This window comes from Solanum tuberosum, unplaced genomic scaffold, assembly GCF_000226075.1.
Source record: "Solanum tuberosum cultivar DM 1-3 516 R44 unplaced genomic scaffold, SolTub_3.0 scf00157, whole genome shotgun sequence".
Lineage (NCBI taxonomy): Eukaryota > Viridiplantae > Streptophyta > Magnoliopsida > Solanales > Solanaceae > Solanum > Solanum tuberosum.
The window spans coordinates 983,907-1,011,888 of NW_006239084.1; the positions used below are offsets into that span (position 1 = coordinate 983,907).

The window sequence follows — 27,982 nt, forward strand, 5'->3', positions numbered from 1 at the left end:
CACACATCAAGAAATAAAAAAATACACCTAAAATGATACTAATATCAAATGGGTATAAGGAATTAAACCTTGATTTAAGCAAAGGAAGAAGAATGGAGAAGGCCCACTTCCAACTTGGAGAAGATGAAATCTTTCTTTCTCCAAGTCTCCCAAAAACCCTCTCCAAACTTGAGAAAAAATATCCCAAAAAGTACTATTCTATTCTGGAAATTAAAATAAATGTTCGACTCTTAAAAATTAATAACAAGTTTAGTATTTATAGACTTCAGAAAATAGTGCTAGCCGATCTTTCGGTGAGGTTAGTCGAAATCACTGATTAACTCGGCGATTTGCCCTTTGGTGTAGTTCGTCGCCGTCTTGCACTAGCCTTCAGCATCGTTGTGCTCTGTGTCATTGGGCGACCTAGTGTTGCTTTGCGGAATTATTTGGCGAAACGCCGACTGCTCCTTTCATTGCCTTTTTAATCCTGCTCCTTAAAGGCTTCGCGTATTGGAACAAAGGGTGGAGTGCGTCCCTTTGGCGAATCGCTAGGCGTGCTTGGCGATGCGCAGGCTTCATGTTCTTCGTTCTTTTTGTTCCTTTTTGCGCCTAAGTGTCCATGCTTCCACTAAAACTTCAAATACCTGAACTTAGAGTTTTTATCAGATATTAAGACAAATAAGCATTTGAGGACACTATTCCTAATCAAAATAAACCCCTAAATGAGTCCAATTTGTGGACTCATCAACACCCTTAACTTAAACTTTTGCTTTGTCCTCAAGTTCAGCCATTCAACAAGGTGTCTCAAATAGTGCTACACAAGACTAAATCATGAATGCACACAACCAGACTCAAATTTACTTATGCAAGAATCAATTGTGTACTCAAAAGATTCAAGTTGTGACACACCATTACCAAAGATTCTCACGCTCGCAATACTTGCTACTTGTGCAATCAAGCTCAACAGGAAATATCTAAGTGCCCTCACATCAAGAATGATTCCATATTCACACACATAGGTTAATCAATTCAAGATCAAGAATCAGATGCAACGCTCACACTCAAAAAAGAGGAACACAATGCATGTTTTTACCCATAGGTTTGCCCTTATTTTCCAATCGACTTTCGATTCGGCTTACTCAAGATAAAAAAGGTCTTTCTAAGGCTTGTAATGGGATGAGTGCAAAGGTATGATCATTTAGGCTCAGTGATTTTTTCCTCATGAGATGTGGCATTCCTTTCTTTTCCTTTATCAATTCTTTTTCTAGTGCTTCTAAGTCATCTTTTCATTCACCTCCATGGATTGCTTGGAAACCCGATTTCCTTGGTACTTTATTCCAAATTTTTTTTTATTCTTTTTCAAAGGGTTTCCTTTGTTTTGCAACACCAGGGGTTAATAGAGACTTTTCTTGAGCTTCTTGACTTCTCTTTTTCCTCTAAATTGGCTATTCGCTAAACCACAAATCAAGAGGATTATAGGTAATGGGTCAAGTAAGGTCTAGGGTACATCAAGAATCTTTGAAAGAAAGGTAAGGCTCAAAGGGTGTTCAAAAGAGTTTCACACGCTCACATGTAGGCCACAAAAGAGGTATATGTCAAATTTGGCTCACACTCTTTAAAGTTGCCTAAGATTATATCAAGAGCACACCTTTCTAAATCAATCAGACTAACAAGGCAAATTCTAGGTTTATTCATGCAAGGTTCAAGGCAAGCTAATCACACAAGGCATCGACACTTAAGTCAAACAAGACCACACACTTTCGCTAGTGTGCAACGGTCATTACAAGAGAATCAATTCGATAAATGGCTAATCACAACGAGATGCAAAGAGTTTACATATTGTCTATGCAACTTCATTTGACCTCATCGTAGCCGTACATTCATGTTCGTTCAATTGTAAGCACTATTGAAGTCATCAATATTGATCGAAACCGAGACTCAAAATTTTGCAAAAGAATTCAACACAAGCTATGACAAAAAATTTCAAAAAATAATAATAACTTTTCGAAAGGGTCAAAATTTGCAATCAATTAAAACCAGGAAGAAGCCATAAGCTTAAACAATCGCAAAAACAATATAAAGCGCCACTTTAAACAGACAACCCAAATATATACAAAAACACAGACATCCATAGCAAGAAAATAAAGGTGAACCTCACCCCACCACAATCAAAATATATTTGTCCTCAAATATATAACAATAATCCAGAGGTCAAATTAAAGAAAGACAGAGATAGGGCTAGAGAATAATCCTGGTTAGGCAGCTGTTTCGAGTTGGAGTCCTTCAACAGATGTCGCGTAAGCAGAAGGTATGCTGGGGACGTTTGGTGCATTGCCGAGTGATTCATCAAGCTCTATACAACTTTTCTTAGCATTCCAATGCGCCTATCTTCAACCCACGCTCTCGAGTGATTAATCAGTTGCCTTTTTGTGCGTTGGCCTGCAGCTTATCCAGTTCATTCCCATTCGGTGGCTGCGCTTTGGTTTCTGAGTGATTCGGCGCTTCGCCAAACAAATTTTTACTTCACCGAGTTTTGCAAAACTTCTCAGCTGTGGATGTTCAAACGGCGGTGACCATCTGGGTCGCCGATCAGGTGGGCGAATCGCCGAAACTTTTATGAGCTCCTTAAATTTTACAGACTCCACGCTCAGAGGGTGCCTTGAGTCAAACGGCGAAGTAGCCTTGATCACTGGCATATTCGGTGACTCGGTAACTGGGTCTCCTGCTCGCCATTTTGCACCTCTTTGGCACCTACTACACTTAGATCTATAAAACTAAGACACTATTATTTTATTAGTACGCAAATATAAGATAATATGGGGTTTTGGGTTGCCTCCCAAACAACGCCTGAGTTAACGTCGCAGCACGACGCAAGTCAAAGACTACTCTTCGTCTTCGAAATCACCCATGGTGTAATTAGGTGAATCTTCAGTGAACGGAGGATAGTGACCCGTTATCAAATGGTGATTTGAGCATCCTGCAGCTGAATGGTCATGGAGTTCGAAGTAGTTACTTCGTTTAGCATATCAATGTTTTCCTTCATGTCATTCAGTTTCTTGTCGTGCTCGTCAAGTTTTTATTGGATGAGCGAAGAGGTTCGTCACTTTTTACATCATCATGCCTCTTTATCTGTTTGCACTCTCGAAGGGAGAAGTTATTTTCCTTCTCCCTGGCTTTCTCTTCCAATCCCATCATCCGTTTGGATAGAACATCTACTTGCGCCACTAGTTTATTCCATTCATATTTCTTTTAGCTTCTTTGTTGGTTTCAACCATTTTATCAAGTAGTGTTGCGATGACTTCATATGGTTGGTTTATCATTCCGCCTTCGAAAAGGTGCTCAGCTATGCTTCTATTTTTCGGATTGAGACCCCGATAGAAACAATCTAGCAGTGTCTTATCAGGAATTCCATGAGATGGTGATGTCTGCAAAATTACTTTGAATCTCAGCCACAATTCCGGAATTGTCTCTTCCCCTACTTGTTTGAACGTCATAGGTTATCCTTGAGGTTCAATAGCTTCAGGAGAGGATGATATATGTGATATCCGTAGTGCTCATCCATTTCTGTTTCTCTGCGTTGATCTTCAGACAAGCAAAACAAAACTACAACTAAGATTAGTAAAATTAAAACTAAGAAAAACAAGAATTCCGATTAACTACATCTTCACGTAACACCACTCCCCGGTAGCGGCGCCATTTTGATGCTTATCGTGACCAACGACACTAACCTACAGTACGAGTGTCTACAATCGTCGATAATATAGTAACCCAACCAAGGATTGGGGTCGTGTCCCAAGGGAGTGGTTTTGAGAATTAGTAGAAAAATAAAAGTTAGTTCAAACTAGTCGTAGCTAAAGACATTAACGATTAAAAATATTGTAAATTAAAAGGGGTGACACAAAGGTGTCAAATATCAAATGGGGGTTTTGTCACAAGTAGTAAAAAAACAACAAATATAGTAAGAAGATAAAGTATGGGACAAGTTCTTGGGTGTGACCGCAATACAAGTTGAGATAGATCGTTGGGTACATGCTTTCGATAGGAAATTTTCAAGATAATAGTGACTAGGCTAAGCTTTGGATGGAAATAAGTTTCCTCTCGGGCAACTTACCCCATTTCAAATGCGTTCCTCTCGGATGCCCATTTGCTGCATGAAGGCCAGCCTACGTCTTACCCCACTCACTCTCTCGAGGAGAGTGTGAGGATATAGGACTAGGGTTCACCCTCTCGGGCTGAACCTCATGTCGACCCACTCCTTAGGCCAACAATCTAGTGGTCTTGGTTTCGTGACTTCTCTCTCGAGCAAGCCGAAAACACATAAATACACTTGTATTTGCAACTACAAATTCATTAAATTCATCCACAACTACTACACGAAATCACAATTAAACTATGATTAAACTATCAGCATGCAAGACCCAATAATTATCTTAACCCATATTCGCTAAATCACACCCCAAGATAAAAAAATAACAAAATACACCTAAAATGATACTAAAATCAAATGGGTATAAGGAATTAAACCTTGATTTAAGCAAAGGAAGAAGAATGGAGAAGACCGACTTCCAATTTGGAGAAGATGAAATCCTTCTTTCTTCAAGTCTCCCAAAAACCCTCTCCAAACTTGAGAGAAAATATCCCAAAAAGTACTATTATATTCTGGAAATTAAAATAAATGTTCGACTCTTAAAAAATTAATAACAAGTTTAGTATTTATAGACTTTAGAAAATAGTGCTGCCGGATCTTTCGGCGAGGTTAGTCGGAATCACCGATTAATTCAGCGATTCGCCCTTTGGTGTAGTTCGTCGTCTTCTTGCACTAGCCTTCAGCATCGTCGTGCTCTGTGTCATTGGGAGACCTAGTACTGCTTCACAGAATTATTTAGCGAAACGTCGACTGCTTCTTTCATCGCCTTTTTTATCTTGCTCTTTCAAGGCTTCGCGTACTGGAACAAAGGGCGGAGTGCATCCCTTCGGCGAATCGGCAAGCGTGCTTGGCGATGCGCATGTTTCAGCTTCTTCGTTCTTTTCATCCTTTTTATTCCTTTTTGCGCCTAAGTATCCATGCTTCAACTAAAACTTCAAATACCTGAAACTTAAGAGTTTTCATCAGATATTGAGACAAAATAAGCATTTGAGGACACTATTCCTATCAAAATAAACCCCTAAATGAGTCCAATATGTGGACTCATCACTATCCTAAAACCAATTTCTCTCACCCTAACCTTAATCTCGCAAAGCCTTGCGAAGAAAACATACACACAACACCGTTCCAATTCTCGCCGCTAGTGTTTGTCGAAAAAAGAGATTCACAATTGTTTTACTGCCATAAGTATTTCAAGGTCATTTTCTTTGTTCAAGGTTTGATATTTATTTACAAAGGAATGCTTGACAAACCAATAGGATTGAAGAACCCGCTAACAAACCCATGATATTGAATTCCAACACAAGATTTTGTCTGGTTGTTAATTTTTGTTTGATTTTAATCTCCTTGGATTGTTATCATTTTAAGGATACTCTTCTCATGACTAGTGAACTCGCAATTGTTAATTAAAGTTGTAATAGTGTCTTTCTATCTATCCACGTTCCATATTCGCTTCGTTTAATTCCTACTTCTCTTTCTCTCCATAGTTTGGTTACTCTTTACATAATGTAACAATTGTATATCACGAAAAAAAAATTATACTCAGGTTCTATTGTTATTGTAGTCTAAGATGGTTTGGGTTATATGAGTAAAATTTTAAATTAAAGTGGATAGTCTTAAATTTTTTGAATATGATTTTGTAAATTTTACAGTCACTTTTGAAGTGTTCTTTTTTAGATGAATGCCAGAAAAATTTACATAACAATTCGGGTTAACATTTAAGTTTACTTTCATGTATATTTCATAGGTTTTTTTTATGGCTAATAATAGTGAATACAAGTTGGATCCGATCCATTGGAATCGAATGTATTAACGAAACAACTCACTCAGAAATCACAAGATATATGAGAAAGAAGTGTTAATATGATTCTTAATACGAGAAGAGAGGATGAAATTTTTTGATAGCTCGTTGAGAGATCCTATCCATCCACGAGTTTTTGAAGTGATTAGATTATCCGAATCATATGGTGTTTACAAATTTAATCGACCTGTTATCGATCGTAGTTTGATCACTACAATAGTCGAGCTATAGCGTCCTGAAAATCATACTTTTCACTTTAGGACAGGTGAAGCAATAATCACCCTACAGGACATTGAGGTGTTGTATAGATTACTTGTGAATGGTAATCCAATACTTGGTAATGAAACGATAAGAATCCTAGGGGATTGAAAAAATATATGTCAAAGATTATTAGGTTTCGTTCCATCTCGTGAAGACTTAAAATAAAATCCATTAATGTCACTGTGTTTAATGCACACATGATAAACAAGTCACAATTGTCGAACATGATAACACAAGATATGGTTAATAAGAAGTTGGATGATTGCGGGTATGATGATGATGGATACATCTGGTGGTTATTTGAAGCTTATGTACTTTTCTATGCTCCAAAACATCGATAAAATTAGGTCTTATAGTTGGGGGAGTGCGACCTTAGCATTTCTCATATCGTTTTCTTTGTAAAGCCTCACAAAGTACCCAAAATGAGATAGCCGTATTTCTACAACTACTTCAGGTATACCTAACAATTGTACAAATTATTTATTTATATTTTTATACTTTACTAGTTTTGGACACGTGTGTCTCATATCATATTTTCTCTCTCTATATATATTTCCTTTGATTTGTCTCTATAGTGTTATTGAAGGAAGAAAATTTTAACAGATGTAATTTCAGAACTTTTTCTCCCAGATTTGGGCGTGCGAGAGAGTCACTATCCTCAGTCCTCATATAGTAGCTAAGAGAGATGCGAGAACTATTTTCCTGCTAGTTTTTCTAGGAGTCCACATGCTACTAGATGATTTGCGCATCTTAGTTGAACGAAACTATGCACTTGACTCTATGATAAGATATTAGGTACAATGTAATTTTTATTTATTTATAAAGATTGTAAATGTAAAGACTTATTTTGTTCTTTTATTTTTTCATGTAGTTTATTTGAGTACCATATTCCAATGACTTAATTGATAGTCTTCTTCTCTATTGTCACGTTGGACGAAACATATGGCAGGTTAGAGTTTCAATCCACTGTTACAAACAAATATCATGCCATATCAAGTTATCCAAGTCTTTCATTACTTGAGAATGTCGTTGGTAGTTATCGACCTCAAAATTTTAAGAATGTCCCAAACTTTACCTTTTCGTCTGTGTCAATGGTCATTAAGACCCCTGATGCGATTAATAATTTAGAGGATCCAAATAATCAAGTGAACGATAATGATCCAAACGATGCAAATAAAGGCGATGATACGCCTATTCAGGATGGTGAACCATTAAGGAAGGAGAAGCGTAAAATTAAACTTAAGCCTTGTGGGACTGATATTTTAACATCTTACATTTTTTTTTGCTTCATTTCTCCTTTTGAATAGTAGAACATTTATCTTCTTCTTCTTTTTTTACAGGGAATCACTATGTTATCCAACATATCAAAAAGAAAAAAGCAAAGAATATGTAATGAAATCTTGTGGTGCTGCTGAAGACGGTGTGTTACTTATTAAATTTTGAAAAGTTAGTGTTACCTAGAGTTGATGATGTTGGAAATTACAGTTAGTACTGATGACTACATAGCAGCAAGACTAATTTAATACTTAGAGTTGGTGTTACTACTTTATGAATCTCAATAGCTAATTTAATACTTTTTGCTCTCTTTGTTATATATGATTTAGTGTAATTTTATATATATATTGTTATATAAAAGTTAGTATTTTAGTTACAGTAACAATAACGTGCATTATAAAGTTAGTAAGTGTTTAATACACTTTTGAATATCAGATGGTTTAACCATAACAAGAAAGATTTCTACCCAAATGAGCTTATTCTAGTATATTTTTTCCCTTACTGATGATTTGTTGGTTTCAGCTGCAACGATGGGTAATTTATTGGTACATTTTATATTGGACAAGGGTGTGATTATGATAACATGAAAGAGGAACAAACAGAGAATAAAATTAAAGTAATTACAAATACAATAATGGTCCCAATGACTAGAATTGTAGAATATAAAAATTGAACAACCTGAAAAAGAACAATGTTCAAGACAAATGATGATATACAAATTAAAATGATCAAAATACATAATTAGAGATAATTGAAAGTAAAATACTCACTTAAGTTTGATTTTTAGTTGGACATCGACTCCAGTCATGCCCGGTCTACCTACACAATCCACAAGCCCGCCCATATATTGCAGGACCACGATCCATTTCATTAGGAATTTTAGTTGTCCTTGATCGATTGAGATGGCAATAAAATTAATTACTTCTCATTATAAAACTTGATGATGATCAATATGCATCGTTCCCAGTCGGTGAGAATGACCCAGAATATGTTGCAACATGATTATCTATTGTGAAATGCCCTCTTACATAATTTCTAGCTAGCGCTTCCATTCTTTCAGTAACCTTCGTGACATGTGAACACGGTAAATGTAAAGTATCCCATTTTTCACATACACATTTTTTTTCACTTAGTGAAACACAATACCACCAGTACCATCAATTTGTATAAATCTAACCTCATATACCCATGTGATATATTTCAATAAAAAATAAAGTTTCTTTTTGAATTCCATAATTTTTCTCCCACTTCATTTTGAAACTACTTGTCCATAATTCAATTTGCTCTATAAGTTGGAGAGTTGTTTGACATCTACGAGTATATCGTTCAACGGTTTGCTCCAATGAATGTCTAATCATGACAGTGTCTAGCAAGCCTCGAGCTTTCTTTAGAAGTCCATTGAAAGACCCTGAAAGATTTATTGTCAATACTCCTCATCTTTTTCTATCATCATGACTAACAGTCCATATGCCCAATGGAATTCGCATGAGGTATTATACGCTTCTCTATTTTCTTCTTGAATTTTCCACATTAAAGCTTCCTTACTTGATGAGTTGTAGCAGCCCTCCACATCAAATTACTGAGGTCCTTATTTGAAATTGGGATTGAAAGTTATTTAAGATGTCTTAGACAAAATCGATGGAAGACTTGAGGCTCCTGAAATTGCCAAAACTTCGATAAACTAATCAAGATTTCTTCATGCCCTATAAGAGATAATACATATATCTTCTCTATTCTTTATAACACGTGCACTCAATTTTCTAAAAAATCACTTTCATGCCTTTTTCGACTCCTTGTCAACAATATCAAATGCTAAAAGGAAGAATGTTATCATTTCCATCAACTCTAACAACAATAAATAATTTTATCTCATATTTACCATATATATGAGTTTCATCTACTGAAATAACAAGATGAAAAATTTGGAATACATCAATGCATGACTTGAAAATAAAAAAATACAAACTTGAAAGTTTTACCTTTGGTGAACTTATTGACTCTTCATGTTTCCACTCAATAACTGTTCCATGATTAGAGTACTGAAAAGCTTTAAAAAAAATTAGGAAGCTCACTAAATGATTTTTGAAAATCAGCATATATCAATGTAAACACACTAGTCTAAGTCATGCTTTTCTATATGTTACTTGATGATCAAATTTTTCATGAACCTTAGAAATGACATCTACTATTAATAATTTGAAATTTTTACGTATTTGATTTAAAAATAAAGATGCAATTTAATTGGTATCTAAGTTAGTGTGACCTGTCGTAAGCCCTTTAGTCTCACATCTATGATTATTAAAATATTTTCCTATCTTCCAAAGGTTACCTCCAACCTTCAGACCTTAAAGAAATCACGGACAACCCAATGAATCATAAATATGCATCTCACAGTCCATAAACTCTTGGTTGATATTACAACCTTGAATTCTTTATTTTGTGCAAACTTCAAATTGTCACAGTCCGTTTCAACTTTAGCTTCGTTGTTGAACCACATATCTTTTTCTAATTTTTTTTTGGCATCATTGGACCAAAAATAGCAACATTTTATCTCAGATTCATGTGTGGAGATAAAAATATCTTTCTCATTCTCCAATGTTATAAATTAAGGTATATCATTATTTTACATTTTAGATACATCCTTATCAAATTGATTTTGAAGATTTATCCAGTATCGTTTTGAGGTAAATCTCCAATATCTTATCGAATTCAATTTCAATGGCTTTACTCTCTCCATTGTCTTCTGAAAGTTCATGTTCTTCCAAAATTTCATTGCTTCTTTGAGGCATGTACATCATTACACAAATTAAAACTAGTTTCATCTTCTATGTAGAATTTTTTAAAATTAATTTCATCAAATAAATAAAATGAAAATAATTAATTATTCACGCTACTAAATAGACTAATTTTTTTATATAAAAAATGATTAGTCTACCTGATTTCATATTGGTTGTGGCTACTTTCAATGTGTCTTTGACTACTCAAGCATTCATCAGCTGATCTATATTCATTGTAACACCTCGCTATTTGAAAGAACTAGAAAGAGCTAGAATTAGAAAGAGTCATTTTTGGAAAGAATGAAAAATCTGGAAAATTGGTTGAGTTAAGTTAAGTTTGAGTTTTGGTCAACTTTAAACAAATAAAACTACTAGATCAGAATGAGTTAGGTGTGCTACAAGATACCGTAGGAAATATGTTTGAATTATCTTTCCAACGCTGCCAAGTTTGCGCAATTTCGAGTTCGTATGAGGGAGATATGCCCATTTGAAGTTGGGTTATTTAGATAAGGAAAGTTTAATCCGGATTTTGGAAGGGTAGTTTGGTCTTTTCCTTACCCAATTATTATAATTCGTTTTTAACAATTAAATTGAGGTCTAAACTTAATTGGTTCAGTTTAGACAATTGGAAATTTACGCTAGTACTTGGAGAAAAGAGAACAGAAGAGAAAGGAGAAGAAAAATTCAAGATTCGTCAAGATCGTGCAATTTTGGTTGTGAATTTGCCAAGGATTCAATCCTACGAGGTATGTGAGATCACATAGCATTGGGTTAGTTCACCCACGCACCAATCATGATTCAATTCAGCGTAAATGTGTTCTCTTGAAGGAAAATGTTATGAGCTCTTGATGATATTCGTTTAAGTTCACGTGAGTTCTTGTTGTTGAAGTTTCTTGAGTTTGATTCATGAGATTAGGTGTGTTTTCGAGTAGAATCTTACATATATTTATGATATAGTCGATTCTAAGTGTTTGGGGAAAGAACCAATTGATTTTAGAGGGTTTAGAGTTGAAAAATGATGAAGAAAAATTGGGGAATTTCTGGCAGGGGATTGGGGCGTCGAGCCTCTCAGAGCACCCAACTTCAGAGTCTGAAGTTTGGGCTCTGGGGCTCCGTGCCACTCTGAGTGTCCCCAATCCAGACTCTAAAGTTTGGGCTCTGGCGCCCTGCGCCTCCAGAGCGCCAGGGACGCCAGTTTTTACACATTTTCCCACTTCTTTCCGTACTAGTTCCCTAGCAACGTACCTATGTTTTCTAGTCGATTTCTACACTCTAAGGTACGTCTTAACATCATGAAATCATTCATAAACATGAGATCATGATTCTTGAATCCATAATTCAATTCAAGGAAAGTTAAGAGTCAAGTCAAGAGAAGTTTATAGAGTTTTCCAAAAGTCTTTTACAAACGTTTTACCTTTGTTTTAAGGCTTGAGTTTTGAGTTGAGTAAAGAGTAAGATAAAAGTTCATTTCTTCAAAAGATTATACGGGAACTAAGTATTCCCAAGAGTTGAAATGTTTTCACATTTAAACAAGAAGGGAAACACCGATTCTCAAGTGACCTTTTAAGCTAGTTTTGAGTAATTACCTCAAATCACAAAAAAAGTTTTGTTTTTAAAACATATGAGATGAGTATATTTTGGGAGTAGTATTGAGCACCGATATAGGGATGAATTCATAATAACTCAAGTCTCCATAAACCATGTAGTCATCATGGGTAGAAATGATCATACTTTTTAGATGATTCCTTAGTGCTTTTTAGCATAGACTAATGGATCCACTTAGGTGAGGCGTTCTATATCATGGCAAGGTATAGGCAGTTTTAGCAGCGTGGGTGAGACAGTGTATCATCACTTTAGCTCATAGTGATGGTTGTCGGTTAGAGAAACTCCCACAATATTATATTACTCTATAAGTAAATTGAGTTGTTATTGTATTTCTTTAATACATTGAGTTATCATCTACTAATTTAAATTCTTTGTATAACTGCGCCATTATTGTTGTTTTTACTTTGTATTTGAGTTGAGTATTCTTGAGTTGAGTAAAGCCAAGGTAAGTGTTCTTTTCAGATTCCTTTCAAGATTATGTCATGTTTAGTTCTCCCCTCGCATGCTTGTACATTCAATGTACTGATGCCATTTTGCCTGCATCTTTATATGATGCAGATACAGGTAATCAGGATAAGCATTCAGCACCTCGTTGATCCATTCGAGCATTCAGAGTCATTTGGTGAGCCTCCTTGCTTTTCGGGGGACCCCTTTTACATTATTTTCTAGTATTTCAGTTGTTAGGATGATCGGGGGTCTTATCCTGACATCCCTCTTAGTATTTAGAGCCTTCATAGACAATTAGATATGAGTATTTCAGATGTTTTGCTAAAATACTTGAGTTGCCACTTTGTCTAATTTGAATGTTTATCCTTAAACGTTCTAAGTTTATTTGAGACAGTTATTTTAAAGTGCATTTGAATCCTTTTATTAATGCTTTAAGTCTTTAGCTATGAGTTAAGCCAGGTCAAGGATTCGCTTGGGATTAATAATGGTTCTCGAGTGCCAGTCCCGCCCAGGGTGTAGGCTCGGGGAGTGCCAAACTTTGTATCAAAGCATATAGTTTGAGAGTCCTAGGGAGTTTATGAAGACATGGGAGTTTATGAAGCCATGTCTGTAGAGTCCTAGGTATCATTGTGGAACGCGCCATATCTATAATTAGGAGGCTGCAACATTTAGGAAATTTTTTCACTTCTTTCATACTCATTTCGTGCGATAGAGTGTATCTCTATAAAAATATCTTTCTAACTCGTGCTTGCACATGTCTTTCAGTTTATCATGCCTCCACGAAGAGTTGTCTAAGGTCATCCTATTAGGAGGAACGTTGAGGAGCAAGGGGTACCTAATGCACCAGAAGTGCAACCCCAATGAGAGGTCACCAATGCTGAAGCAATCCGAATGCTAAGTCAAGTTGTGACCAACCAAGTTGGGAAAAAAATAAGGCTCGACAAGAAGAGGCTGATACTTTTAGGATCTGCGAGTTTTTGAGGATAAATCCTCCAAACTTCACTGGTTCAAGCACTATTGAGGATCCGGAAAATTTTGTTGAGAAACTGCAAAAGGTATTTGAAGTTATGCACGTTGTCGATGCTGAACGAGTGGAACTAGTTGCATATCAACTTAAGAATGTTGCTAGGACTTGGTTTGACCAGTGGAAGAATTGTAGGGCTGATGATGCACCGGTTTTGAGTTGGGCTGTGTTCGAGAGTGCATTCTTGGGAAATTTCTTTCCCCATAAACTGAGAGAAGCTAAGGTACGGGAATTCCTTACCCTTAACCAGGATTCACTAAGTGTTCATGAATATGGTTTGAAGTTTACCCAACTTTCTCGATATGCTTCGGAGATGGTTACGGATATGAGGAGTATGATAAGTTTATTTGTTGTTGGGCTGTCTAGTCTGTCGAGTAAGGAAGGTAAGGCTACGATGCTAATAGGTGACATGGATATAGTAAGGTTGATGGTTTATGTGCAGCAGGTTGAAAAAGAAAAGCTGAGGGATAGAGAGGAATTTAGAAATAAGAAAGCTAAAACTGGGAGTTAGTCCGGGAAGCAAATGAGTAATGTGAACCGTTCATCCTTTCAGCAAAAGCAAAGGGGACCTGCTCCATTATCTGCTAGTGTACCTGCACCCAGAAACAAATGTGAGTATAATGGTCAGAATTCGTAGAACTTCAAAGCTAGACCTGTGCAGTCTCAAGGTAGTGTGGCACAAGGAGGTAACTGGGATTCTGCATGTGCTAAGTGTGGTAGGAACCACCCAGGTAAGTGTCGAGATGGCTCAACATGTTGTTTCAAGTGTGGACAGGAGAGTCACTTCATGAAAGAGTCCCCTAGGAACCGGCAAGGTAATGGGAATCAGGGCAATAGAGCCCAATCTTCATCAGTTGCTCCACCAGACAAGGCTGCACCTAGAGGAGGTTCTCCGGTATGGCGGAGGAGCAAACCGCCTTTATGCGATCACTAGTTGTCAAGAGCAAGAAAATTCTCCAAATGTTGTCACTAGTATGATCAAAGTCTTTACTCTTAATGTTTATGCTTTGATAGACCCAGGAGCGAGTTTATCTTTTGTGACTCCTTATGTTGCGATGAAAATTGATTTTCTTCCTGAGAAGCTTTGTGAGCCCTTTTGTGTTTATACACCTGTTGGGGAGTCTATTCTAGTTGAGCGAGTCTATCGTACGTGTACCATTTTCGTCATTCACAAGAACTCCATGGCTGATTGAGTTGAGTTAGACATGGTTGATTTTGATGTCATTCTTGGTATGGACTGACTTCATTCCTGTTATGCCTCCATAGATTGTAGAACTCGAGTTGTCAAGTTCCAATTTCCTAATGAGCCAGTTATAGAGTGGAGTAGTAGTTCAGCAGTGCCTAAGGGTCATTTCATTTCGTACCTTAAGGTAAGAAAGTTAGTTTCTAAGGGTTGTGTCTATCACTTAGTCCGAGTTAATGACTCTAGTGTTGAGACACCTCCTATTGAGTCAGTTCTAGTTGTGAGTGAGTTTTCAGAAGTCTTTCCTGATGATCTACCCGGAGTCCCTCCTGAGAGAGAGATAGACTTCGATATAGACCTTCTTCCAGATACTCATCTTATATATATTTCTCCATATAGAATGGCACCAGCAGAGTTGAAAGAGCTAAAAGAGCAGTTGAAAGATCTCCTTGATAAGGGTTTTATTCGACCAAGTGTCTCACCTTGGGGCACTTCGGTCTTATTTGTGAGAAAGAAAGATGGTTCCCTTAGAATGTGTATAGACTACCGCCAGTTGAACAAGGTTACCATCAAGAATAAGTGTCCTCTTCCAAGAATTAATGATCTTTTCGATCAGCTTCGGGGTTCTACCTGTTTCTCTAAGATAGACCTCAGATCAGGCTACCATCAGTTAAGGGTATGGGAATGTGACATTCTAAAGACAACATTCTGGACCCGTTATGGTCATTATGAGTTCCTAGTTATGTCCTTTGGTTTGACCAATGCACCTGCAACATTCATGGACCTTATGAATAGAGTATCTAAGCCTTATTTAGATATGTTTGTCATCGTGTTCATTGATGACAATCTAATCTATTCAAGAAATGAGGAAGATCATGCTAGCTATCTTAGAATACTTCTCCAAACTCTAAAGGATAGAGAGTTGTATCCCAAGTTCTCCAAGTGTGAATTTTGGCTTGAGTTTGTGGCATTCTTAGGCCACATTGTTTCCGATGATGGGATTAGAGTTGATACCCAGAAGAAAGATGTAGTGCAGAATTGGCCTAGACCCACATCTCCAACTGATATTAGGAGTTTCTTAGGGTTGGTTGGATATTATAGAAGGTTCGTAGATGGGTTCTCATCTATTTCGTTCCCTTTGACCAAGTTGACTCAAAAAAATAGTGAAGTTTCAATGGTCTGAAGCTTGTGAGAAAAACTTTAGGAATTGAAAAAGAGGTTGACTATTGCCCCAGTGTTGACCTTACCAGTAGGTACTCAAGGTTTTGTCGTATATTGTGATGTGTTTAGCGTTGGTTTGGGTTGCGTGTTAATACAGAATGGCAAAATGTTAGTTTATGCCTCCAGTCAGTTGAAAGTTCGTGAGAAGAATTATCCAACCCATGATTTAGAGTTTGTTGTCGTAGTATTTTCTTTGAAAATATGGTTTCATTATCTTTATGGTGTTCATGTGGATGTGTTCATCGACTACAAGAGTATTAGAAAGAACTTAATCTGAGACAGCGAAGGTGGTTAGAGTTAGTCAAGGATTATGACATGAATATTCTAAATCACCCAGGTAAGGCTAATGTTGTTGTCGATGCCTTTAGTAGATTGTCTATGGGTAGTACCGCCCATTTTGAGGAAGATAAGAAAGAGTTAGCAAAAGATGTGCACAAACTTGCACGATTAGGAGTTCGATTAATGGATTCCACAGAAGGAGCAGTAGTGGTAATTAATGGGGCTGAATCATCATTAGTGTCAGAAGTGAAAGAGAAGCAAGACCAAGATCCTATTTTTCTTGAATTGAAGGCAAATGTTCATAAGCAAAAAGTAATGGCTTTTGAACAAGGGAGAGATGGCGTATTAAGGTATCAAGGTAGGTTGTGTGTACCAAAGGTGGATGAACCCAAGAGAGGATCATGGAGGAAGCTCATAGCTATAGATATTCTATCCATCGGGGTTCCACAAAGATGTATCGCGATTTGAGAGAAGTTTATTGGTGGATTAGTATGAAGAAGGGCATTGCAGAGTTTGTTTCTAAGTGTCCAAATTGCCAACAAGTTAAAGTAGAGCACCAAAGGCCCGGTGGTATGGCTCAGAATATAGAACTTTCGAAATGGAAGTGGGAGATGATCAATATGGATTTCATCACAGGTTTGCCAAGGTCTCGCAGGCAGCATGATTCTATTTGAGTGATTATTAATAGAATGACAAAATTAGCCCACTTATTGCCGGTAAAGACTACCCATTCAGCAGAAGATTATACTAGGTTGTATATTAAAGAGGCGGTCAGACTTAATGGGGTTCCGGTATCGATTATTTCAGATAGAGGAGCACAATTTACTGCACAGTTCTGGAAATCTTTTTAGAAAGGCTTGGGTTTAAAAGTGAACTTGAGTATTGCTTTTCATCCTCAGACAGATTGTCAAGAAGAGCGCACCATTCAGACCTTAAAAGATATGTTGAGGGCCGGTGTGATTGATTTCAAAAGTAATTAGGATGAGCACCTACCTCTCATTGAATTTACTTACAATAATAGTTATCACTCTAGCATCCAGATGGCTCCGTATGAAGCTCTTTATAGGAAAAGATGCAGATCTCCTATTGGATGGTTTGAAGTTGGTGAAGTTGGGTTGATAGGACCAGACTTAGTTCACCAAGCTATGGAGAAAGTGAAAGTCATTTAAGAAGGGTTGAAAACAGCGCAGAGTCGTCAGAAATCCTACACTGATGTTAAAGTTTGAAGTAGATGATTGTGTATACTTGAAGGTTTCACTCATGAAGGGTGTTATGAGATTTGGTAAGAAGGGGAAGCTTAGTCCCTGATATATTAGCCCTTACAAAATATCCAAAAGGATTGGCAATGTAGCTTATGAGCTGGAGCTACCACAAGAGTTAGCAGCGGTCTATCCGATATTTTATGTTTCCATGTTGAAGAAATGCATGGTAGATCCTTCACTTATCATACCAACTGAATATATTGGTATCAATGATAACTTGTCTTATGAGGAGATCCCTGTTCAGATTCTAGATCGGCAGGTGCGCAAGTTAAGGACCAAGGAAGTAGCATCAGTCAAAGTTCTTTAGAGAAATCAACTTGTTGAGGAAGCTACTTGGGAAGCTGAGGAGGATACGAAGAAGAGATATCCACATCTATTTGAGCCCAGAGAAATTCCAGATCAAGGTATTGATTATCTTCTTAGTACTCTTTAAATTGATATGCTTAATGTGTTAGATTTGCTTGTTGGGTGTTTGAGCTGAATGTTAGATGTTACACCCTTAGCCTACTAAGAGTAATTTCATTCGAGGACGAATGTTTCCAAGGTGGAGATATTGTAACACCTCGCTAATTGAAAGAACTAGAAAGAGTCATTTTTTGAAAGAATGAAAAATCTGGAAAATTGGCTAAGTTAAGTGAAGTTTGAGTTTTGGTCAACTTCAAACGACCATAACTCCTAGATAAAGATGAGTTAGGTGTGCTACAAGATATCATATGAAAGATCTTTGAATTATCTTTTTAGCGGCGCCGATTTTGCGCGATTTTGAGTTTGTATGAGGGAGATTTACCCATTTGAAGTTGAGCTATTTAGATAAGGAAAGTCTAATCCGGATTTTGGAAGGGTAGTTTGGTCTTTTCCTTACCCAATTATTTTAATTCGTTTATAAAAAATAAATTAGGGTCTAAACTGAATTGGTTCAGTTTAGACAATTGGAAATTTACGCTAGGACTTGGAGAAAAGAGAACAGAAGAGAAAGGAGAAGAAAAGTTCAAGATTCGTCAAGATCGTGCAATTTTGGTTGTGGATTCACCAAGAATTCAATCCTACGAGATATGTAAGATCACATAGCATTGGGTTAGTTCACCCACGTGCCAATCATGATTCAATTCACCGTAATTGTGTTCTCTTTAAGGAACAAAGGTTATGAGTTCTTGATGAAATTCGTTTAAGTTCATGTAGGTTCTTGTTGTTGAAGTTTCTTGAGTTTGATTCATGAGATTAGGTGTGTTTTCGAGTAGAATCTTACATATATTGATGATATAGTCGATTCTAAGTGTTTGGGGAAAGAACCAATTGATTTTAAAGGGTTTAGAGTTGAATAATGATGAAGAAAAATTGGGGAATTTCTGGGCAGGGGATTGGGGCGTCGCGCCTCTCAGAGCGTCCCACTTCAGAGTCTGAAGTTTTGGCTCTGGGGCGCCGCACCACTCAGAGCGCCCCAACCCTGACTCTGAATTTTGGGCTTTAGCGCCCCGCGCCTCTCAGAGTGCCAGGGACGCCAGTTTTTACACTTTTTCCCACTTCTTTCCGTACTAGTTCCCTAGCAACGTACCTATGTTTTCTAGTCGATTTCTACACTCTAAGGTACGTCTAAACATCATGAAATCATTCATTAACATGAGATCATAAACCTTGAATCTATAATTCAATTCCAGGAAAGTTAAGAGTCAAGTCAAGAGAAGTTTATAGAGTTTTCCAAAAGTCTTTTACAAACGTTTTAACTTTGTTTTAAGGCTTGAGTTTTGAGTTGAGTAAAGAGTAAGAGTAAAGTTCATTTCTTCAAAAGATTATACGGGAACTATGTATTCCGAAGAGTTGAAATGTTTTCACATTTAAACAAGAGGGGAAACACTAATTTCCAAGAGAGCTTTTAAGTTAGTTTTGAGTAATTACCTCAAATCACAGAAAGAGTTTTGTTTATAAAACATATGAGCTGAGTATATTTTGGGAGTAGTATTGAGCATCGATATGGGGATGAGTTCATAATAACTCAAGTCTCCATAAACCATGTAGCCATCATGGGTAGAAAGGATCATACTTTTTAGATGATTCCTTAGTGCTTTTTAGCATAGACTAATGGATCCACTTAGTTGAGGCGTTCTATATCACGACAAGGTATATGACAGTTCTAGCAGCGTGGGTGAGACGTTGTATCATCACTTAGCTCATAGTGGTGGTTGTCGATTAGAGAAACTCCCACAGTATTACTCTATAAGTAAATTGAGTTGTTATTGTATTTCTTTAATACATTGAGTTATCATCTACTATTTTAAATGCTTTGTATAACTGCACCATTATTGTTGTTTTTACTTTGCATTTGAGTTGAGTAAAGTCAATGTAAGTGTTCTTTTCAGATACCTTTCAAGCTTATGTCATGCCATTTGGCTTGCATCTTTTTATGATGCAGATCCAAGTAATCAGGATCAACATCCAGCCCCTCGTTGATCCATTCGAGCATTCAGAGTCATTTGGTGAGCCTCCTTGCTTTCTGGGGGACTCCTTTTACATTGTTTTGTAGTATTTCAGTTGTTAGGATGATTGGGGGTCTTGTCCCGACATTCCTTTTAGTATTTAGAGGCTTCATAGACAGTTAGATATGAGTCTTCAGTCTTGTATTTCAGATGTTTTGCTAAAAAACTTGAGTTGCCACTTTGGCTAATTTGAATGTTTATCCTTAAACATTCTAAGTTTATTTGAGACAGTTGTTTTAAAGTGCATTTGAATCCTCGTATTAATGCTTTAAGTCTTCCGCTATGAGTTAAGCCAGACCAAGGGTTCGCTTGGAGCCAGCAATGATTTTTGAGTGCCAGTCCCACCTAGGGTGTAGGCTTGGGGCGTGACATTCATGCTCATTAGGGCCTACACTAAATGATTGATGGATCCATGTGTTGCACTGTATGCAAAATGAGGCGGACTGATTATGGCAAATCCATAAATTTATGCTAATAAATTCATATGATAACCATGTTGACCATTCATTTGAAATAGATTATCTTGATATGATCTAGTCTTTATATACATCTCCAAAAGATTTATATCAATCTTATTAAAAAAAATTTGAGGAATGGCAAAAAATTGTAGGAAAGATTGGTCATTCTCAATTTTGAACCCAATGAACCTTGTAATGTTACTTTGAAATGAGCATGGATATTTTTCAGAAATATCCATTTGAATATTTTCACTATTAGTCCCCATTTTCTCATGCAACAATTCAATTAATTCAATGTAGTTGGTCGAAATAAACATGCTAACTATCATTCTGGCACATTTGCTATATATGAATCCGATCATTTCAGTGATTATTTCACCACCCCAATATAACGCAATCATCATGTTTTCTTTAAATTAGCCATCAAAAATCCTACACAAAAATAAGATATGCATTATAATTATTAAAAATATATTTTTACAAATACATTTCAACTTATTGATAAGCCATATCTATTAAAATTTTGTGTGTATTGTTTCAACAATGGGAAACATAAGCAGAAGCTTTGTAGAAAATTGTTGGAATGTGCTAAACATTCTACACAAATCATTTCTTATAATAATCCGTGGTCAATTGTTGAGGAAACACTTTAGCAGTTTGTTGTTACTGTTAGTCACGTTTTAAAGTTAAAACGTAACTTATACTAACATTTTTATTGATAGACTAAATCAACAAGACTACATTAATTTCGCAGATTCATGACATGATTCGATAGAATCGTTACTTAGAGTAACATTTTAGTCTTAAAACGTGACACACAATAATGACTTTAACATCAAATTTCGTACAAAGATTCTTAGAAGACAGACCTGTGATTTGATTCAACAGACTCGTTACTCTAAGTACGTTTTACCTTTAAAACGTGCTTTCTAATAACGATATTTGGTACAAAGATTTTCATGTGGCAAAATTGCAGAGACTCATTATTGATGGTAATGTTTTAAGTCTAAAACGTTACTGTCAGTAACGTATTTCTACTATATTTTGATTCTAAAATAAAATATAACCTAATACGTTATTGGCAACAATGTTTATATTAATTTTGTAAAATTTCATATTATTTTGATGAAATGATTCAACTAATAGATTATTTTGGTCTAACTCTTCCTTTCTCACCGTTACATGTCATGCTGCCACTGTGAATATGTTATTTTGAGCAGTTGATAATCCTACCAGTATATATTTCTATATTTCGATTCAAATTGTATACTTATCGACATATAGATGGTGAAGAATGCACCACGTCTAAAACCCCATCTCTTCTTCACCCAAACTCTATAGTCACTCACTGGCTTTCCCCTTCTTCCTTATCTGTCTAAAAAAATAAACTATACAAGACCAACAATCTGCTAATAATACAAACTTCACTATCACATATTAGAAAAAAAATGGCTTCTCTATCCGTCTCTGTAAAACACACTCTTCCTTCTCTGCTCCAGTATGCTCAAACCCCAAAAAACCCCATCTCCCAAAACCTCACCATTGTCTCCAGATCATCACAATCCCAGTTTTATGGCCTTAAAGTCCTTCATTCACCTTCTTTTTCAACCCCATCTTCTTCAAGAACTTCAATTGTTGCGAAGGTAAATTGCATTGCATTTTTTTGACCTCTTAGCTCTTCCGTTTTCATGGGTTTTCTTGTCGATTCAATTTTGTTTTGATATTTGTAGGTGAATAAAGGTTCGGCGCCTCCACCATTCACATTGAAAGATCAAGATGGAAAAAATGTGAGTCTCTCCAAGTTTAAAGGCAAGCCTGTGGTGGTTTATTTCTACCCTGCTGATGAAACTCCTGGTTGCACCAAACAGGTATAGATTGCTCAATGACAGTTTGATTTTCCAGTGATTCTGTTTCGTGTTAGCTGTGAAATTTCACTTTCATGCAGAAAAGATTTATGCTTTATTCATAGTGGACTGATGAATTAATTCTTGAAAATAATGAGTTGTAGATTAAATTTAGGTACATGGTTAATGATAATATGAAGCTTGGCTAGTACTAGAAACGATAAGGTAATTGAATTGCAAGGTTCTGTGTTGAATGACCTTCCAATTCTGACCTATTTGTAGCTTGTCAATACATTAGATCCTCTGTCTCAGATGTCTCTTGTCTCAAACCTACTAATAGAAATTAATTATTGCAACCCTTGAAAGGACATTGTTATGAAATGTTGATTTAAAGTAGAAACCAAACATGGATATTGATGAACTATTTGAACAATGGTGTTATGTTCCTAAACACCTTTATAGGCTAGCATAGAAAATGAGTTTCCTTTTAACGGTTTTGGTGGCATGTCCTCTTAAAAGTAACAAGATAGACTTACTGTTTGAACATCATCCAGAAATCACTGGAGAATTGCTTCATCCTTCTTGTGTTATATCTTTTTAGACTGGGATTAAATTTCTATTATCCTGAAACAAAAGTTTTGTTCGTTTGTTTCTAGTTTATAGTGGTTGAAAATTGAAGTTGTGGAGTTACAGCAAGTCAGCAACAACTTCATGAATAGTTGATAGATTACATTGAACTATTATTTTCGATTTCACAACTTTGTAGCAATGATCTTCAAAAGTTACTTGGAGCTAACCAATATGTGAAAACTGTCTGCAGGCATGTGCCTTCAGGGACTCTTATGAAAAATTCAAGAAAGCAGGGGCTCAAGTTGTTGGGATTAGTGGTGATGATATTGAATCCCACAAGGTATTAAATATTTACTTGCTCAATGCATTAAACAGCTAAATATTCTGTTGTCTGGAACTTTATTTCTATTGCAGGTTAACTGGAGAGTGCTAGTTCTCCTAAACCAAATTACATTGTTCTTGCTCTTCCTTCGTGTCCTTATGTAGGACGAATTGACTATTTGAATACCTATTCTGTTCCACAGAGTATTACATATACGAATAACTAGAAGTAACTTTATAGTTTCTTTGAGCAGATGGTCTTTCGGAGACAACCTCAGGTAGAGGTAAGGTCTGCATATAATCTACTCTCCCCAGACTCCACTTGTGGGACTATACTAGGTATGCTATAGTTGTAGACAACTAGTAAACTATCTGAGGGTTTAGTGTCACAGAGCTGAGATACAATGTTATTAGGGAACTCTGGCAAAACGTATGCATTGCCTGATGAAAAAGGAAAAAACAAAGGAAAAGTAATAGTCTAACTGTCCATTTTAAGTTATGAGGATCCTTTGGGTGATTAAACATGGTAACAATCTTTCAAGGAGCATTTGTTGGGATTTCTTACAAAGTACAGTCACTACTAAATGTCTGAATTTGTGATTGTGTTTCGTTTCTTCTCATGTCAAGGATATACTCCTAGTTATCCTGTATTCTGAACTTCTTTATTAGATATTGCCGTCACCTTTCATTAAAGTTCTCTAGATTTAGGATGCGTAGTGTTGTTGACTCTTTTGAGGATAACTGACATGTTTTATTCTGCAGGCCTTTGCAAAGAAGTACAGACTCCCATTTACCTTGTTGTGTGATGAAGGCAACAAAGTTAGGAAAGAGTGGGGAATCCCGGGAGACCTATTTGGTACATTGCCAGGTAGACAGACTTATGTGCTTGACAAGAATGGAGTGGTTCAACTCATATATAATAATCAGTTCCAACCTGAAAAGCATATCGATGAGACATTGAAGTTACTTCAAAGTCTTTAAACGTCAAGGTTTCCCCTTCTACATTCTTTTCCTGCCTCTAGCCAATAAACTTCTTGTACTTTTTCTGCCACTAATGTGTGCCAATTGTATGTTATATGATAGGCTGTACAACCAGTTATATTTAATAGGCTGTCAAAGGATAGTTTAAAGTCATGCTACAATTGATGCTGTAGAATGTTGAAGTCAGGTCTCCCGTGAGAGATAAATTTGTATATGAGCCTTTGCTCTGGTTGTAGTAACTGCATAATGGAGAATTTTCTTCAATTGCCTGAACTTGGCACTTCTTACAATTGTTGAAGCCCCGACAGTGGTGGATCATATAGTAAATTGCAAATGAGAATGGAGTCACTCGTGATGATCTTGAAATATTAATCTTTATTCCTTACTTTTACTGATAAAAATAGACCTTGCTTGACCTTTCATACATGTGATGTTTATTCCTTATAATGAGTAGATAAATATGCGCTGCATAAGCAGTAGGTATACAAGAAATAATAGGCTAATTAAGTAGGAAACTTTCAAATGTTACTGAATGAAGCTACTTCTCCTCTGCATAATCTTGGCTGTTGTAGGGGGTAAAGGCTTCAGCCAACCAGTTCGTCTTCCTCCAAAATCGCCATCCCATCTCTTGGCAGATTTCATCGCTATGGTTAATACTGAAAGTGGAGATGCAATTTCTCTTGTAGAATCTTGTCGTCCTCTTCATGATCTCCATCTCTTGTGTTATCTGTTCAAGCATTTTCTCAACAGATGGAAGCTTAAACAGATCATCAACAAGTCGTGATAGCCATATGCAACGTATCTCAGCTGAATGCAGGTTTGAAACACTTTCAAGGTAGCCCACGAAAGCCATATTTGGAATCAACGGGTGGATTGTACCCCTGTACAAGGGTATCATGCCTGAGGGTAACTCTACCAGACTGCGAAAGGGATCAGGTAATATAGCTTTGATCTTTTTCTTCCCATCAAAACCAGTTGCAAGTATGACAACATCAGCTTCCAACTTGGTGTTGTCCTCGAATTCAACTCCTCCTTCCCAGAACCACCACTTTGATGTTCTTTTGAACATGATTTTACCCTTATCAGCCTCAGTGAAGAAATTCTCAGGCAAGATAGCCATCTGACATGATGCATAATCTTCCTCAAAAGGGTGTTCTGGCTTCAGTCCATACTTTTCTAGTGGAAGTTTCCATTCCAAATACGACTCGATTAATTTAGAAGCTGCTCTTCTCTGTCACCATATATAAGCGCGTTTTTGTTAGTCCTAAGCCAAATGATGCACTAGCTAGATTGAGAAAGAAAAAACGAATGGAGCTCACCATGGGAGAAAGCATGTGGCAAAGAAAGGTCCTAAACAAGCCTTGATTTGGTCTTTCATGGAGAAACTGAGAAGATCTAGTTGAATAGAACAAGTAAAATGGCAAACCCCAAATAGAGTAGTGTGGAACTGTCCAATGCAAAGTCCTTACAACCATTGTACAGGGTTGCCCTTCAGGTCCTACAAGTAGTTGTTACAAACAAATTAATATAGTGAATTGCGTTCGATAGTTTTGACTCAAATTATATATTTGTATTGAAAATTTATCAAATTATGATCCAGAATTCAATAAATTTTTAACTCGGATGGTTTTCAATTCTACTGTGAAAATTCTATATTTAATTCGTATGGCTTTGAAAGAAATTATACCTGTGATGTTGTCCTGAGGTCAAAGCATGAGACTTGAAAAATCAAAAAGGTGTTTTTGACATTTTAGAAAAAATTCAAGCTTCTTTTTTTCCTTATTTTGGTCCCTTGTTTGGTGACATTTTCTTAGAAAAAATAAATATAATTGTAAAGTTGAGGCTTACGTGGACCATCATGATGTATGTTTGGAGTTGATAAATCAATATATGCACTTGCAATTTTCTAAAAGATTAGTAGTACTGATGTCAACAACCACAATTTATTATTTTCCTTTTATGGAACGTCCTTTCGTTGCCTGTTTTTGGAAATTTATATTTTGTTGTAACAATCTCTAGTTGAAGTGGAGCAACTATTCAATTTGTTACGACAACCACACTTTTAATTACTATTAGAAACCACACAAACAAACAATCAATAGATGAGAAGCCATTTTATATCGAATAAGAAACACGTTGACACGTAAAAGAACACTATCGATCGATATTTGTAATTTTCTGATATACTATTTGAGAAAAATATAAACAAGTCCCTTCGTATCCAAATTGGCTTGAATATATAGAGTTGAAAAAGAGTCTATTATGAATTCGTTAATATTTAAAATAAAATAAAAAGTGAAATTACCAAGTCTTTTTAAATATAATACATTAATTCCAATTGCCTTCCTGACGTGTGACAATCTCATTTTAGATTATCATAAATTGTTAAACACATAGTACTATTACTTGAAGATATTTAAAATTCAATACACTAGGTTAATTAATAAGGATCATATACTTTTGACTTATAAATAATTAAGGAATTACATAAAGTATTAATTAATTACCTTGATTAGCTTCAGCACATTCAACAGCAAGATCAATAGCTGATTTTTTATAGCCAACAACAACAACTTTCTTCCCTTTCATAAGTTTAGTAGATGCTTCTTGGTCAAGTTTAGAGTAATCAAGGGTATGAAGAACTTGACCATTGAACACTTGTGGCCCTTTTTTTTCTGGAAAATTTGGTATATTTGGGATATCTCCATATTTACCCGTGCACATCACCACAAAATCAAACGCATACCACTGATACAAATAAAACATAAAACGTCAGAAAGTTAAGAATCTCAAAATTTGAATTGTTTCACATAAATTGAGACAGAAAGAAAGAAGAACCTGTATGGTTTGAGATTGATTGTTACGAACAGCAACTTCCCAGACAGGATTGCCAGTCAACAAACTTCCATATTCACCAAAATAATTCATTTCTCGATCACCTACGAACTTAATTTCCACAACCTTAGAGTTGAAGTTGAAGAATTTCAAGACATCAAAATGTTTAGCATAAGAGTATAAGTAGTCTAATATTTCCTCATAAGTAGGGAAATTGGTATTATCCCTTTGAGTCCATGGAAAATCAGAGAACTCATAATCACATCGAGGGGTTTGCAATTTAGTGGACCTATAAGAACAGTGTTTCCACACCCCTCCTATACAGTCCGTTGCCTCGAACACGATTGGATCGTACTTGGCTAGTTGTTTAGCGGCTGCTATGCCACTTATTCCACCACCAATTATTCCGATTTTCGAACGGATAATAGCCATATCTAGCTTGAGTAATCAAAGTAGGGAAATTGGAAGTGTGTAAATATTTCTCAAGATGGGATGGTTTGGAAGTGATGGTTTAAGGTGGTATTTATAGGAGTTTGCATGAGATGTGAAATGAATGGCACGTGATTAGACTAATTCTAACAAGGAAACAATATTATTCACTTTTGATGTTGTACATGTGTTAGGTTCTTTAAAATTACACTATTTTTGAAGAATCTGATACAAATCTGCTAATATTTTTTAAGAGTTTGAGCAATATAGACTACAAGTAAGATAATTAGGTTATATACAGTTAGTGTACAAAATATTTATATAGTCAGATTATCTTATAAATAATGTGAAATTTGAATATAAGAATAGGTTACTTGATATAACAGATAAAAGTGAACTGATGATATAAAAGTTTGTTATATGAGAGATTTTTATAACTTAAAACTTATTAAATTTTACTAAATGTATAATTAGAGATTAATAAGTACTCCAACATATAGTATATTTTAAGATTTGGTTGACCATTGCCTCCTTGGCTAAATTTTATTGTATTATAGTACTAGTATCGTTGTTATGGGAAGTTTGTTAGTTATGAAATGGAAATTTCATGTGGTCAAATTAATATTCAATTTGCTTAATTCTAAAACTATGTGTATCTGTTAAACTTCATTGCATTTTTCGACCTTTTATTTTAGCATCTGACTTTTGGAGAATTCCACAGCTGGTTGGGAGATCAAATTTGCTGCCTAATTCAGTATATTTTGTCATATTTATTGAAGAATTATTAGAAAAATATATTTACTATAGTCTATATT

At 36.0% G+C, this 27,982-nt stretch overlaps 2 protein-coding genes across 2 annotated transcripts; one reads left to right on the top strand and one right to left on the bottom strand.

Annotated features, from left to right (window-relative positions):
• Positions 1-21,454: 21,454 nt before the first annotated feature.
• LOC102589036 (peroxiredoxin Q, chloroplastic) lies at positions 21,455-24,193 on the top strand. Its single transcript, XM_006353712.2, has 4 exons — positions 21,455-21,830; positions 21,918-22,055; positions 22,852-22,941; positions 23,685-24,193. The coding sequence occupies exons 1-4, from the start codon at positions 21,636-21,638 to the stop codon at positions 23,901-23,903; spliced, it is 642 nt and encodes a 213-aa protein (XP_006353774.1). The 5' UTR covers positions 21,455-21,635; the 3' UTR covers positions 23,904-24,193.
• Positions 24,194-24,258: 65 nt separating this feature from the next.
• On the bottom strand, positions 24,259-27,214 carry LOC102589357 (probable flavin-containing monooxygenase 1). The gene is made up of 4 exons (XM_006353713.2): positions 26,742-27,214; positions 26,411-26,651; positions 25,223-25,401; positions 24,259-25,134 (listed from the first exon to the last, which is right to left on the bottom strand). Exons 1-4 carry the CDS (start codon positions 27,168-27,170, stop codon positions 24,442-24,444), a joined length of 1,542 nt encoding a protein of 513 aa, XP_006353775.1. The 5' UTR covers positions 27,171-27,214; the 3' UTR covers positions 24,259-24,441.
• Between the last annotated feature and the right edge of the window lie 768 nt (positions 27,215-27,982).